This window comes from Oryctolagus cuniculus, chromosome 4, assembly GCF_051225735.1.
Source record: "Oryctolagus cuniculus isolate XC-2025 breed Fujian yellow rabbit chromosome 4, ASM5122573v1, whole genome shotgun sequence".
Classification (NCBI taxonomy): Eukaryota; Metazoa; Chordata; class Mammalia; order Lagomorpha; family Leporidae; genus Oryctolagus; species Oryctolagus cuniculus.
In genome coordinates this window covers 139,938,520-139,953,201 of record NC_142870.1, presented here as the reverse complement: position 1 = coordinate 139,953,201, position 14,682 = coordinate 139,938,520, and the positions used below count along the sequence as shown (strand labels likewise).

Here is a 14,682-nt window from a genome sequence, read left to right as displayed (position 1 = left end):
CAGACGTTTGCCGGGAAGGGACCCAGGGGCACGGCCACAGGGCGGAGGTTTTGTGGACCCCACTTTTTCTTCCTTAGCACATATGTGGGGAAGATGGATCCCAGAAGTGGTGGTAGATATTTTGGTTAAGCAAAGGGGCTGTTTCCTGAGGAATGTTGTAATTCATGTGGGCATTCAGCTTGCATTGTTTTTTTTTTTCAAAGGCAAACTCTTGGGCAACACTCTCCTCCCCACCCCAGGCCTCTCCTGGGTGTGGGATGGCATCTGACTGAGTGCAAGGCTGAGGAACAAGGCGGCGACTGCGCCAGGGCTGGGATGCACACTTCTGAGTGTGTGTAGGCTCCTGGCTCACACGGCGGGCTTCAAAAAATTCCCATTCACGGTCATCAGTCCCTGGGGTGCAGGACAATGGGAAAGCCACTTGGGAAACTGTGTTCTTAGCTTCACTAAAGCCAGCTCGAATGCAGATTATCTTCAACCAGTGCAAAACCAGGTCCCTGTGTACCCAACTTAGAAATCAGGTAGAAAAACTCTACCACTAATCACTTTTGCTGTGTAAACAAAAGGAAGCTAGTAATGAGAAGAAACTCACGGGCTTACTACAATCTTCTCCTGATTTATGGGTACTGCTAGTAACTAGGCTTGGTATCTTTTTAAGTCTTCCAAGTTCCTTAACACACTCCAAAATGTGCGCCCGCACCTGCAACAGCAGGACTCTATGGGCGTGTTACGGAACAGAGCGGCCTCTTCAAGACAGTACACACATCTGTTTGCACCGAGACAGAACCCATGTCACTCTGTCAGAGGCCCTTTGTCGACGAGAACAGCCTCACCCCACCGCCACATCACGCCCCCGTTTCCCGCAGCACGAGGCACTCAGCACGCTGCCCGGGAGCACCTGTGTCCCCAGCAGAAGGCATGGCCCTCACAGCTCTACCACCCCCCACTCGGGGGCTCCCCAGTACTCACTGAGCCATGCAGCGTTTGCACTCGCTACCCGACCCACACTCACCAGAAGGCAGCTCGGGGCTGAGGTCGCTGTCACGGGGACAGTCCATTCTGTCAGGGACGCAGGGAGACAGGTATGTAAAGGGGCCTTGAGAGGAAACATTTGTAAGGCCACACAGGCTCCTCTCTCCGGGTGTGGTTGGGGCGGAAATGGCAGAGGCAGGTCTCCTCTGCTACCTCCCTCCCCCACGGGCCCACCCAGTCTGACCACGCCCCATGACCCAAACAGCCACAGAGTCTGGGTTCGGCGACGGGCAGAGTCCAAGGTGTCTGCGGGGCTGACTTGCCCAATGTGCACAGTGACGACGTCCCCTGGTCAAACAGCAGAGCTCTGAAGGTGTCCCGCTGCCTGTTTGGGGCATGCGGAACACGCGGTCACCGTCCAGGGTGCTCAGGGCAGTGGTATGGCTGCCTGTGCCAGCCCCTCCCCTCCTGCCCTGTCCCAGGCCCTCGGTGACCTTAAGGCACAAGGTGTACATTCCCTGACACCGCTCTGGCCACAGGGGACGCTGCAGGGAGGCCGGCAGGCACTGGGGGTAGGGGGCAGCACTGCCCTGGCACTAAGGGTCAAACACACAGGCCCGGGCACCTCCTGCGTGTGTGCTGAGAGGGGCGAGAGGCCGAGTGGCGCGACCCGCCCCTGGGGTGGGTGGGGGCTTTGTGGGTCCGCACGGAGCCTGAGGACTATTCCTACCTGGGAAGCTGGAGCTCGTGACCACAAGGTCCTCACTCAGACCCCGAGGAGCACGCCTAGGGAGACACGGCGCCACCGCGGGGCCTGGCCTGAGCCTCCCTGCCTTGTTTTTTCCAGGGAGGTTTCACACCAGCACGAGGTGGGGTGGCCTTGGTGGTGGTACCCTGCCAGGGGCCCTCAGCAGCGACCCCCACGTATCCCTGAGGGCGGAGGCCATTTCCACCCACACCACGCCTCCACGGCTGGGGCCCCACCACGCGGCAGAGCCTCCCGCCGCCTACCCTTTGGAAGCGCGCACTGGATGGAGCGCACAGCACTCTAGGGCAGAGCCAGAGGGCAGAGAGGGGAGAAGGCAGACGGGGAGCGGCCTCGGCCCTCCAGCAAGGACTCGGCCAGGGGCCGGAGCAGCGCTACTGTCCACGCACGCATCTCACATTCTGACATGGTCGGGCATCTGCGGCTCCACGTTTCACAGACAGAACAGGAAGCTGTGGCTGTTGGTCTCCCCAGGGCACTGCGGGGACCCCCAAGCGCGGGGATGAGAAAGGCTGTGGTTAGGGAAGGCAGGGCTGGAATTTAGTCCCATTTTCCTGCGGCTCAGACTCCAGGGCAGCATTGCAGGCCCTGCTGGCACGGCCTGGGCTCAGAACCCAGGCCGAGACAGGAGGCGCCAACAACGCCCGCTACCTTCCAGGCCCCTGCCACGCTGAGTCTGCGCTGAGGCTCATTAATTTCTGAACTTACACACGCCGGTTGTCAGTTGGGGTGGCCTGGTTAAAAGGTGACAAGTGGTCACCTGCAGGCCACTTCGGGCACAGAGGTGGGGCTCTAGGAAGGCACTGCAGCACAGAGCCCGCACCTGCACATGGGAGACAGGAAAGAAGCAATCTGGGCCCAGCACGGCGCCCAAGTATAACCTCAGGGCAAATCCCTGACTCTAGCAAAACTCAGGGTGAGCCTCCCGGCTCTCAGGGCTCCTCTTCAAGGTGGTAACGTGAAGCCAAGCCACCCCCACTCCCCTCTGCTCAGAGGGACAGGGCTCCGTGCCGCAGCAGCACCGGAGCACCGACTGCCCGCAGGCATCTTTGGCGAAGACACAGCGCTAAGAAACCACACGGCGAAGTGGCCAATCACCCACGGTGCTCACCGTCCTCCACGCAAACACCCCGCATCCGGCTGCTTCAAAATGCGATTTTCCCGGGGCTAAATCTAGTAAGGTCCTTGTGAAGAGTGGAAATGGGAAAGAAAGGTGACAAGTACACGAACACGCTGCTGTTCATATTCTTGCAATAGACTTTAGGACAACAGTCGGGACATTTGGTTCGTTCTCACAGAGCGCACGCTGGTGGAACCCACAGAACTGCCGCAGGGACTGGAGGCAAGCGGCCCGCTCGGGGGATCTGCTCCTTCCTTCTGCTCCGAATGGAGAAGCTGTACGAAAGGCACAGCTCTGGTGAAAACTGCAGGTGCAGCTTCCTGCCCTGGAAAGCTCTGGATCTAGAAAGCTGGCGAAAGGCAGTGCTGGCAGTGTTTAATGCACGTGGAAATGCTGTTCTATTGTGGCTCCCAGAAGTAGCCCTACTCAATTCTATGCACCAATGCATTGGCTAATAATGGTCATTTATTTCACTATAAATTATGCTAAATGTCACTTAAGTACTTAAGAATCAGCGCGCGCTCCTTTCTAGAAGCTGGCTAAGGCAGCGGATGCGTCAAGCACCTCGGCTACTCTCCCTAGTTCAGCAGCGCGGCCTGTGCTCCCGAGGCCACAGGGACTGCCGTCTGCACCCTCCCGGCACTGCCCGTCTCCTTCTGCTGCGGGCCGCCAGGCGGGAAGGCGAGAGAAACAGGGGCAGCAAGGGCTCCCCAGCAAGCTCAACTCTGACAAGGAGTCCCCGGGCATGGGGGAGGGGGCACACAGCAGCCCCTCCTCACAGAAGGCAGGCGCCCCCTTCGCCTGCCACTTCTGTGGGGTCTGCCCGGTCTGCCCCTCTGCTGGCTCGCCGGACAGGCTGGGGCTGCCCTGGCACCCGCCGCCCTGGGCGCTGGGCAGAGGAGCAGGTGGCCACGCCGCGTCAGCAGTCGTTTCAAGCATCCCGGCCTCCGTGGGGTTCGCTTATCGTGTTTCTCTAGCTGTCACTGCACACACAGTGCAAACAATGGCAAAGACTGAAGCAATCATTCCAGAAACAAGAGCTCACACTAAAAACACACATGAGCATCGCAGATTAAAAACGCGGGTTTTCTCCTGTCTTTATTCGGGGGAGGAGGAATCCTCCTCGTCGTCTTCCTCATCTTCGTCGTTGAAGGAGCAGGGGGTCTCCCCTCGGGATTCGGAGCAGTGAGAGGCGGCGCTGCTGGACTGCTGGCTGTGGGGGGCGAGCAGCTGCCCGGTCGCCAAGGCCACTTCAGCATCCAAGCACAAGCCCTGGCTCACGCTAGCGAACAATCAGAAACACACAGGTTTACGAACGCGGCGTGAACAGTGGTGCGCAACGCGGGCATCGCAACAGGAAGGGGGCGGCACCGGCGACACAGCCCTGGCTGGACCCTGGCACCTGGCACGAGACACTCACCTCGACTGCGGCAAGGCGGCCCCGGGGGTCAGGTCCAAGCTGGAGACGGCCTGGGTGGAGTTCAGCAGAAGTCCCTGATGTAACCAAGCGGGACCCGTGGAGATGTCTAAAGGAAGAACAGAACAGAACATGCGGGTGCTGGCGGCGCTGGGGCAGCCCAGAGGCCAGGGACAGGCTGTGCCTAACGACACCGACAATCCTGCCCCGGGGAAGAACCCAGGTGTCCTCATCTCCAAGGAAGGAAAAAAAAATGTCTAGAACCGAAGAGCAGGAGAAACCATACAGGAAGGCAGACCACCTTCGGGAGACAGAAGTCAAATGGAAACCACCACTGCCAGATCTGGCCACCTGCTGTCCTCACCGGCAAAGGCCTTGACTGTGGTGCTCACGGCCCCGGCCAGCAATGGAGAAAGTGAACATCAACTTGGAAATCCTCAGGTAGGGAGGACCCCTGCTGCGGGCCACGCAGGAACGAGAACTCAGTGCTGAGTCAGCACAGATCTGTCCTTCCTCCTGGCAAGTGTGCTCCGCGTTCTCTTTGCTCTACAGCTCAAGCTGGCTCTGATTTTAAAAGGTCATGTTTTCAGCACTGTCACGCCTCTGATGAGGGTGACACAGACGTTACTGTTTGTGTCTACATTAAGTATATCTTTGCAATCCTATTGCCCCCAATACACATATCATGTTTTTCCTACTGCAATACTGACCTATTCTTACCATCATTTTTCTTAATAGTTATCTAGAATATCAGCTCAAAGAAGGCAGGAACAAGAAAACAGAAGATCTAAATGTTACTGAGTTAGAGTTTCCTGGAACAGTGTCTTTAAGGTAAGCTTGAGCATATCCTAAGAAAATGTAATTCGCCAAAATAATGTTTTATTTATTTTATTCAATCAAGTATTTTGTAATTACTGTGCCAAAAGAAAAGAAAGGAACAAGAAACCAGAGATTGGGAACTCTGACGGAGTGAGAGGCCATTCCCATGTAGGTAAAGTGTAGACTGAGTGACTTCATTAATTTTAGGATGATCTTTTGAAACTTTTTCTTCCCAGGCTAACTACAGCAGCTGTGGGGGGCAAAAAAGAAAAAAAGAACTTCAATTCTGAGAGGAATCGCAGATGTGAAACACATTAAAAAAGAACAAGTCTATACAAGAAGATGAAATGAAAGCCGGATCCTGTGCTGAATATTAATCCATATACGGAACGCTGGAAACTTCCTGTCAGAACACAGCTATCTACTTGTTTATGAACACAACACATTCCACTTTCTCCTTACAATGGATGTGGAAATCCCAGCTTCTTTCACATGATCACAGGAGCTACACAATGGCTCTCACATTCTTACCCAAGAGCCTTCAACACTGAAGCCACACGCTTCTTCCTCTGAACGACCCAAATCTGTGTCCCAGTCTGCAGATGAGGTCATGGTGAGATCAAACCACAGAGCCTGCCTGGCCGCACCGAGCCTTTTCACTGGGAATCAGCTAAAATAAACTCCTCGTGATTTATTGAGTCAGCCCTTTATTCGGCCCCTGCTGGGCTGCCAGTGCATCGGGCAGGCCCTGCGCCAGGCAGCGTGCAGGGAAGGGCGCGCGGTGGAGACTCGGTGGGGCTGGCTAAAGGGCAAGGAGGCACGGGGTCACATTTGTAGGAGGTGGACGGTGCCAATTTAAGGATGAAATCCAACAGAAACCAGAGCTCAACCAACAGACTCTTCTGTGTAAGCAAAGGGCCAAAGCCATAAAACAAAACAAAATGAAAGCTACCTTTCTGCTTATATTTAATACAACTTAGAACTAATATTAAGATGGTCTTAAAAAATGAGGTGAAACTCTAAGTGGCAGGACTTACATATGAAGGAAACAGGAAAAAACAAAGGCAAAAAAATGTATATGTTCAAATTATATCTGCAGGGTACATGGCAGTGTCAGGAATCAGAACAATTCTGAAGACTTCTGAATTAGTGAAAAGTATCTCAATGACAGAACATGCAAAACATGGTGTTTCTATTTTCAACCATACTTGTAGACTCTCTACTAAGTAACTCAAAAAGAAGGCAAAGATCTGAAGAGACAGGTCTTCAAGGACGGTATTCAAGTGGACAGTAGCACATGACAAGATGCTCCACACCCTCCGTCACCAGGGAAAGCACATCCACAGTGAGATAGCACTTCACAGCCACCAGGACGCATCACTGAAGACAGCCCAAGCAACCAGTGCGAAGTACACTAAGAAACTAGAACCCTCACACATTGCTGGCAATACTGTGACATGCAAAGCAGTAGGGCATTTCCTAGGTATTTGCCCAACAGAACTGAACACATGTTCACGTGAGAACTTGTATAAGCAACATCAGTGGAAGTAACTCCAAACTGGAATAACCCAAATGTCTGCCCACTGACAACTGAATGCATACACAAAGCGTGGGATTGCCACCCAACGGAACGCTACTCGGTAATAAAAAATAAGGAGCCGATACACACTGCAGCCAGGACAAGCCTTGAAATCGTCATGCTCAGTGAATGAAGACATACGCAAAGCTCACAGCCTGTAAATTCCATTCATACGAAACCCACAGAAACAAATCTACAGTGGCAGAAAGCACACTGGTGGGTGCCAAGGGAGTGACTGCTTATGGGTGTGGAGTTTCTTTTCGGAGGGGTATAATTCGAGAATTAGATAGTGGCGGTGGCTGTCCAACCCTGTGAACACAGGAAAACATCACTGGATTGTACATTTTAAAACGGCATATTTGATGGTATGTGAATTAAGTCTCTATTTAAAAAATGGCGATGATGCCATTTCAGACTTACCTGAGAAAACAGAATACTTTGTGTGTGAGAGTGTAATTTGATAAAAAGAATACTGAGATTCTGACACTGCCTAGGAAAGCTGAAGACACATACAACTCCAACCCAACAATTTCAATTCATACATTTGCACATGGGCAGGCACCAGGGCACATTACAGGAATATTCAAAGCAGCCTTTTTAGGATTTTAACACCAAGTAATTAGGAACAAATTAAAGGTTTATTATCAATAAAATGAATAAGCTGTGCTTTTAGTCAAATACTGCAGTGGTCTTGGGAAGTAGAACTGTGTGAATGAACAGCCACATGAAATCATTTGGATGGATTCAAAGAACATAATGTTGAAGAAAAAATCCAATCACCAAAGAATGTATCTCTGATTCCATTCATATAAAGGTAAGAAGTGGGCAAACCTCAATAACAAATTGCTTTCAGTTACCATATTTGCTTGTTTCTCTAAAAGAAAAGCACGAGGCTCTAGTCACCATGTCCTGGCCTTGTTTTTCTGGCGCTGAAACTTTCTATTTTGACTTTTATGTAGAGAAAGACAATACAGAAAACAAAGGAGCCCAGAGAGCAGGACGGAGGGGCACCTACTTCCTCTTGCAGACTGCCCAGGTGGCCCTGGAAGGGTCCAGAGGGCACTCAGAAAGGATGTTCACAAACTCCATCAAGCACTTACTGAGCGCTCTCCCCTGCCCAGGCTCTAGGCCGACTGCTGGGAAGAACAGATAAAGATATCACTGGGGAGCCAAACTCAGTAATGAGTCAGCCAGTTTAGATCTCCGTAACGCATGCTGTACTACACAGGTGGAAGTTCCCAATGTCAGGAAAACAACGTATTTATTCTAATTTGGGGTGGGTGGGTGGGAGGAGTCCTAAATGTATTCAGTAAGGGGTTAAAAGTCTCAATTTGGGGACATAAGAACAGATTTTCCAAAATTCTGCCGTTTCCTATGGGAGAAGCTTGAACAGGTTGGGGTTTGACAGGGAGTAGGTGTGTGAGCCTGTTACCCTACCTGTGACGTAGCCTTCCAAAGCCTTTGGCACCAGAGATTTTGCAAGTTTCAGATCCTCCAGAGAGCATTTGCCCGACTCCAGGCCAAAGGACATGCCCATCCGCTTCAGCACTTCTATGTCGTCATGGATCTCAAAGGTGTTGTCAAAATTGAAAAGATACTCAAACCTGCATCAGGAAACAAAGTCGGTATGCGGTCGCTGCTAGTACTGGAGAGCTCTGAACAGTTTTGTACAAGCTACTTTAAACAAGAGAACGAGGGCCTAAGTTCAGCTACAGGGCCAGAACTGTCAGCATTTGGAGCAATGAGTCATTGTGCAGTGCTCGGGGAATGACATCTCACAGAAAGCGCTTTTCCAATTAAAACAACTTTCCCGAGACATAAACTTTAGCCCTAATGCTGTTGCATGCAGGAATCTAAAGTTTTATTCTGAATGCAATACATTTCAAAATGGTCTACAGCTTTGCCACAAAAGAAGTCTTTCTAGTTTAACGAATGATATTTGGACTGTGAATTGGCTTATCAGCTTCAAGAAAAAATATAACATTTTGAATGCTTACTTCATGTTCATGACTCAGTGTTAGCTACAGCATTTTTTTTTTAATTTTTTTATTTTTGACAGGCAGAGTGGACAGTGAGAGAGAGAGACAGAGAGAAAGGTCTTCCTTTGCCGTAGGTTCACCCTCCAATGGCCGCCGCGGCCGGCGCGCTGCGGCCAGCGTACCGTGCTGATCCAATGGCAGGAGCCAGGTGCTTCTCCTGGTCTCCCATGGGGTGCAGGGCCCAAGCACTTGGGCCATCCTCCACTGCACTCCCTGGCCACAGCAGGGAGCTAGCCTGGAAGAGGGGCAACCGGGACAGACTCCGGTGCCCCGACCGGGACTAGAACCCGGTGTGCCGGCGCCGCAAGGCGGAGGATTAGCCTAGTGAGCCACGGCGCCGGCTAGCTACAGCATTTTATCCATTCATTCATTCATTCATTTATTCTTTCATTTGAAGCAGAGAAAGCCAGAAGCAGAAATTCAGTCAAAGTTAGCACATGAATGGCAGAGACCCCACTACATCTCCCAGAGACTGCACCAGCAGGAAGCCGGAGTCAGGAGTCAGAGTCAGGATTCAAACCCAAGCAATCTGATGTGAGACACAGGCAGCGTGGCTGGCATCTCAACTGCTGGGCCAAATACCCACCCATACAGGATACTTCAGCTGGGCAATATATGGAAGACTTACCAAACTGAAGCACCCATGAATCCTAACTTGGTAGGCTAAGGAGTGCAAAATCTTAAGAAACAGTGTCATAGACATTGCCATTGCAAACTCCTCAATCCCGCTGCTCACCTGCCCAGCACAACCCTTCCACACAGAGGGGCCTGCAGGGGGCACAGCCACTGAGACCGCCACTGGGCCTCCGGCACCTTCACCCAAGGCCCCGACCACAGGGACAGAGTTCAGAGGAAGCTCCAGACAGTAGGGATTCTCACCTTGTCCTCAAATCATACTGAAATCATGGGAGGGTGAAACACTTTATGTTATATCAGTATAAAAATGACAACTTGAAGGCCGGCGCTGCAGCTCAATAGGCTAATCCTCCACCTAGCGGCGCCGGCACACCGGGTTCTAGTCCCGGTCGGGGCGCTGGATTCTGTCCCAGTTGCCCCTCTTCCATGCCAGCTCTCTGCTGTGGCCCGGGAAGGCAGTGGGGGATGGCCCAAGTGCTTGGGCCCTGCACCCCATGGGAGACCAGGAGAAGCACCTGGCTCCTGGCTCCTGCCATCGGATCAGCGCGGTGCGCCGGTCGCAGCGGGCCGGCCGCGGTGGCCATTGGAGGGTGAACCAACGGCAAAAGGAAGACCTTTCTCTCTGTCTCTCTCTCTCACTGTCCACTCTGCCTGTCAAAAAAACAAACAAAAAAAAACACAAAAAAACAAAAAAAAACAAACTTGCTAGTGTACTTTATTCAAATCCATGTATTTCAGGACTTTCTGCTTCAAGTTGTTTTTTTTTTTTTTTTTTTTTTTTGACAGGCAGAGTGGACAGTGAGAGAGAGAGAGAGACAGAGAGAAAGGTCTTCCTTTTGCCGTTGGTTCACCCTCCAATGGCCGCCGCGGCCGGCGCGCTGCAACCGGCGCACCGCACTGATCCAATAGCAGGAGCCAGGAGCCAGGTGCTTTTCCTGGTCTCTCATGGGGTGCAGGGCCCAAGCACTTGGGCCATCCTCCACTGCACTCCCGGGCCACAGCAGAGGGCTGGCCTGGAAGAGGGGCAACCGGGACAGAATCCGGCACCCCGACCGGGACTAGAACCCGGTGTGCCGGCGCCGCTAGGCGGAGGATTAGCCTAGTGAGCCGCGGCGCCGGCCCACTAGCAAGTTTTTTTGAAGAAAAAAATATCCACAGTAGATGCCTACTTCAGGGATGGTTTCAGGCATCTGTCACAAGCAGATGGTTTTTCTTTCTTTTTTAAGAGATTTATTTATTTATTTGAAAGACAGAGTTACAGAGGAGAGTGACAGTGAGAGATCCCCAAATGGCTGCAACACCAACTGAGCCAGGAGCTTCCCCAGGGTCTCCCAAGTGGGGGCAGGGGCCCAAGCACTTGGGACATCCTCCGTTACTGCATGGGAAGGGGAGCAGCCGGGTCTCAATGGCGTCCATACGGGATGCCGGCGCCATAGGCAGGGGCATCCTGCTGAGCTACAGTGCTGGCCCCCAGCAGAAGGTTTTATAAACTCAGTCCTCCCTGTGGGAAAGCCTCCTGGCCAATAAGAGGAAAGACTGCCTCCCCAAACTGAGAGCCAGGGTTTGGGACCCAGTTTGAGGAACAGGTTTACTGTTCAGGAATGCCTTCCGTACGCTCAAGGAAGGCTGGGAAAGGGCTGGGCCAGTGGCCTGGAGAGACAGAACCCTTGTCAGGCCCCAGCCTCGGGGCATGCTGCCATAATCTTGTGTGTAAAGGGTCACAGGTTTTCCTGATACCTTTTTTAGACTTAAACAACTGAAGATATGAATTGTTAATTCCCCTACAAAACAAGACTAATTTGAAAGAGACTAACTAAAAATGCCAAGTTTGGGGATTTTTTCCTCAAAAAAGATGTCAACCATTTTCTAGAATTCTCAGTTGAATGAGAATTGTTAACAGTCCTTTTAGAACTTCTTGCAAAGAAACTGCAAGGATATGAATAATAATTCAGACTTATGGACCTCCGGGCTGAACCTGCCCCTGTGTCTTTCACATACATTTTAAAAGAAATAAATAAATTTTAAAATGCTTGGTGGTTGAGGCTATGTGTCCATACACAGTAAAAAATAGTTTCAGTTTCCTGTAAGGCTGTACATGGTCCTTTTATTTCCTTGTGACCTGCAAAACTGGTTTATAATCAACTTTTAAAAGAATTAAAAAAAAGAAAGAAAGAAAAGACAAGACAGTAGACACCACGCAGGCGTCCAGGCAGCCCGAACCGCTGTCACAGCAGCTGACGTCTGTGAAGTGTCTGTCCCCAGTGAGACTCCTCAAGCATCGTCCAACTGCAGCCTCACAAGGCTAAGGCGACGGAAGCTCTGCTATCACTCCCGTCAGTTCTTGAGAAGTGGAGCTTCAGAGCAGGCAGCGTGGGTGGGAGGTGCAAGCCACACAAGGGCCAGGCTCACTCCACGCCCGTACACACTCTTCACCCTCTCAAGATACTGGGAACAGCCAAGACATTCCACGAGGGACAAAGTAATGCTGCGTTTGAAAAGTGCTACTTCGAACTTGCTATGATGTAGATTAATGTTATATCAATCGTAGTTAAAAATGTGAAATAAATAAAGTAAAAGGCAGAGAATGTGCCTAGCATGTTCATGTCCATCCGTTCGTACCCAGGAACACACAACAGCGACATGGCAAACACAGGAGCACAATGAACTACGCCAGGACGCAATCAGGACCCCACCTCGGCACAGCCCCTCAGCGATGCTCTCACCCACTGCACACAGGAAATGCATCGCAGCTGGGGCCCAGGCCGGGCCTCGCCTGTCACTCAGGCAGCACAGTGCCTGGACAGGACAGGGGACCGTGGAGGGCGCGTGACAGCGTGGCCGTGGAGAAGGCTCCTAGGCTTGAGGAGGCGATTTGTGCACCCCAGGCAGGGCAGCCTCGGGGGGCTGCGGCCGACAGAGTGCACGTGAGGACAGCACGCCCGCAGGGGGCCAGGCCTGCGCGCCCCCACGTCCCCACTCACTTGTCACTGGAGATGCTGCAGTCTATCACTGTCTTCTTGCTTGTGTTGATGATTATAAACGGCAGCTGAATGGTGGAGTTCTGCGCTGGAGGGCCCTGGTTCTGCTGTTCGCTCCGCCGATTCCTTTGCACCAAGTTTTTAAAAGCGATTTGCTGTAATGATCAAAAGAAAAAATACTGTAATGTAGTATGGACAAGTGAGTTAGAGTTTTAAATGAATTAACACAGGGCATGCAAAATAGCACTCGAAAATTTAAAGAAGCAGCCCACCTGTATGAAGGAATTAATTAAAAATTAAGCATTTCTACATGCAGATTGGAATGATCCCACTCAACAACAAATACATTCCGAGGCACCTAAATGCTGCCTGAGGTCCTGATGTCAGTAACAGGGCCTGTGGTTTCCAACACCCACAGGATCAGGATCTCACCAACGTGGCAGAGAGCCACGTGGCAGCTGCAGCTCTTCTCAGGGGCACACCAAGGGAGTTCATCTTCTCCACTGACCTAACACAGGCTGACGGGGTTTTAGATCATCTAGACCTGGGAAAGGCAAATGTTTCAAAGCCAAAGAACCTTTTATTTCCAAATTAAAAAAAAATTTTTTTCACTGGACCCTCACTGTATAAAACAGAAGGACGTGGGTTTGCTCTGGCTTGCTCCAGGGGCTGGGGCCGGTGCCGTGCCAGTGCCACCTCCACTAACTGCCACAGTGGTGCTAGGACACCGCCACCGAGCTTCTCAGCACCCACAGGGCACGAGGGCGTGGCCTGGAATCCAGTCCAAGCCTCCTCCCACCTGATGTCTGCCAGATGAAGACAGATGAATGCCGGAATCGTTCTCTGGTCTGTTTTAAATGTAATGGCAGAGCTTCACCGGCAGGGAAGACACACAGAGCTCTTCCGCATGCTGGCTCACTCCCTACATCGCCACAATGGCTGAGGCTGGGCCAGGCCAAAGCCAGGAGCCTGGAACTCCATCCAGGTCTCTCACGCAGGTAGTAGGGATCCAAGCACTTGAGCCATCTTCCGCTGTTTTCCCAGACATTTAGGTAGGGAGCTGGATTGGAAGTGGAGCAGCCAGGATTGGAACTGGCGGTGCTCACGCGTAATGCCAGCGTCACAGGTGGCAGGCTACACAATACTAGCCCTAAGGTCTGAATCTTTATTCTGAATTTTGCTCCAATTTTTAGTTACTCAAAAGCCAAAGAAAGCAACCCCCTCCTTTTAAAAAGTTATCTGAAAGGCAAAGAGACAGACAGACCCAGCAAGGTCTTCCATCTGCTGATTCATTTTCCAACTCCCTGTAACTGCCGAGGTTGGGCCAGGCCGAAGCTAGGAGCCCCAAACTCAATTCGAGTCTCCCAGGTGGGCAGCAGGGACCCAAGTTCTTGAAATATTACCATCTGCTAGGGTGTACCTCAGCAGGAAGATGGAACAGGAAAGAAGTGGAGATGGCCCAAACCCAGACATCCTGAAATGGGACTTGGGCACCTCAAACAGTGTCTCAACCACTATGCCAAAGGCCTGCCCCTGCACACACCCTTTAAAAAGGCAAAAGCATCGTAAAATGTCACAGTAAGACCTCGCCCAGCCCAGGTACTGCATCTGCTCATGAGACAGGTAATGGTTTCACAAGCTCACAGAGTCAAGGCTGTTGACCCCTTTCACTAGCTTGTAACGCAGCCTCTCTCTGTCACCATGAATTCAAGTTATTTTCTGCTGCTTAGTAACCTTATGCTCGGGACTGTTTATTGTAGATCCTGGGCCTTAACTAAAGTTTGGTTAAAATGACTAGTATCTCAAAATGGCGAGGTACTGTCTCTGTAGAAAGTGAACCCTGACTCTATTAATAAACCAGAATGTACAATTTATTCTAATACTAAGAAGTGTTTCCAAAAAACCACTAACAAAAAAAAAATCAATATCAGTATCATTATAAACTATTACTTAAGCTCTCTTAACTTTGTTATTTTCTGTTTCTTAAGAACTAAGGCTAGTTTATATTCATCTCTTAATTCACTCAGTATTAAGGGGAAATGTGCTGAAATGGCAAACTCGAGAAAAAGAGCTTCTCCCTGGCCTCTCTTCCCATCTACTGGAATGCTCATCTTTGAAAGTGCTCCTAGACTTTGCCTGGCTTTGTGGCCCTGGGTCATGGGAGGGCCTCAGCGTACGCAACGTATACATGGTGATGAAGAAGAGTTCTTACATCGTTACAACACCCTGCTTCATGCTGGGTGCACTTCATAGCTTGAGAGATTTGGTTTTTTGTTTTGTTTACAGGTGAAGAGAGCAATAAAAATGCAACGTTGTATTGGTACTAAGAAGAAGCATCAGGGATGAGTGTGTGGCA

The 14,682-nt window shown here is 51.2% G+C and overlaps 1 protein-coding gene across 50 annotated transcripts in view; it reads right to left on the bottom strand.

Annotated features, from left to right (window-relative positions):
- Positions 1–3,930: 3,930 nt before the first annotated feature.
- The window catches only part of TFDP2 (transcription factor Dp-2), a 188,252-nt gene continuing 177,500 nt past the window's right edge, over positions 3,931–14,682 (bottom strand). For all 50 annotated transcript variants that reach the window (XM_070072710.2, XM_008266266.5, XM_070072694.2 and 47 more), the window contains 4 exons: positions 12,330–12,481; positions 8,111–8,277; positions 4,279–4,384; positions 3,931–4,140 (listed from right to left, as the gene is read on the bottom strand). In XM_070072710.2, coding sequence (XP_069928811.2) covers positions 3,957–4,140; positions 4,279–4,384; positions 8,111–8,277; positions 12,330–12,481 — 609 coding nt within the window. In that variant the 3' untranslated portion in view covers positions 3,931–3,956. The remainder of the gene's footprint in view (positions 4,141–4,278; positions 4,385–8,110; positions 8,278–12,329; positions 12,482–14,682) is intronic.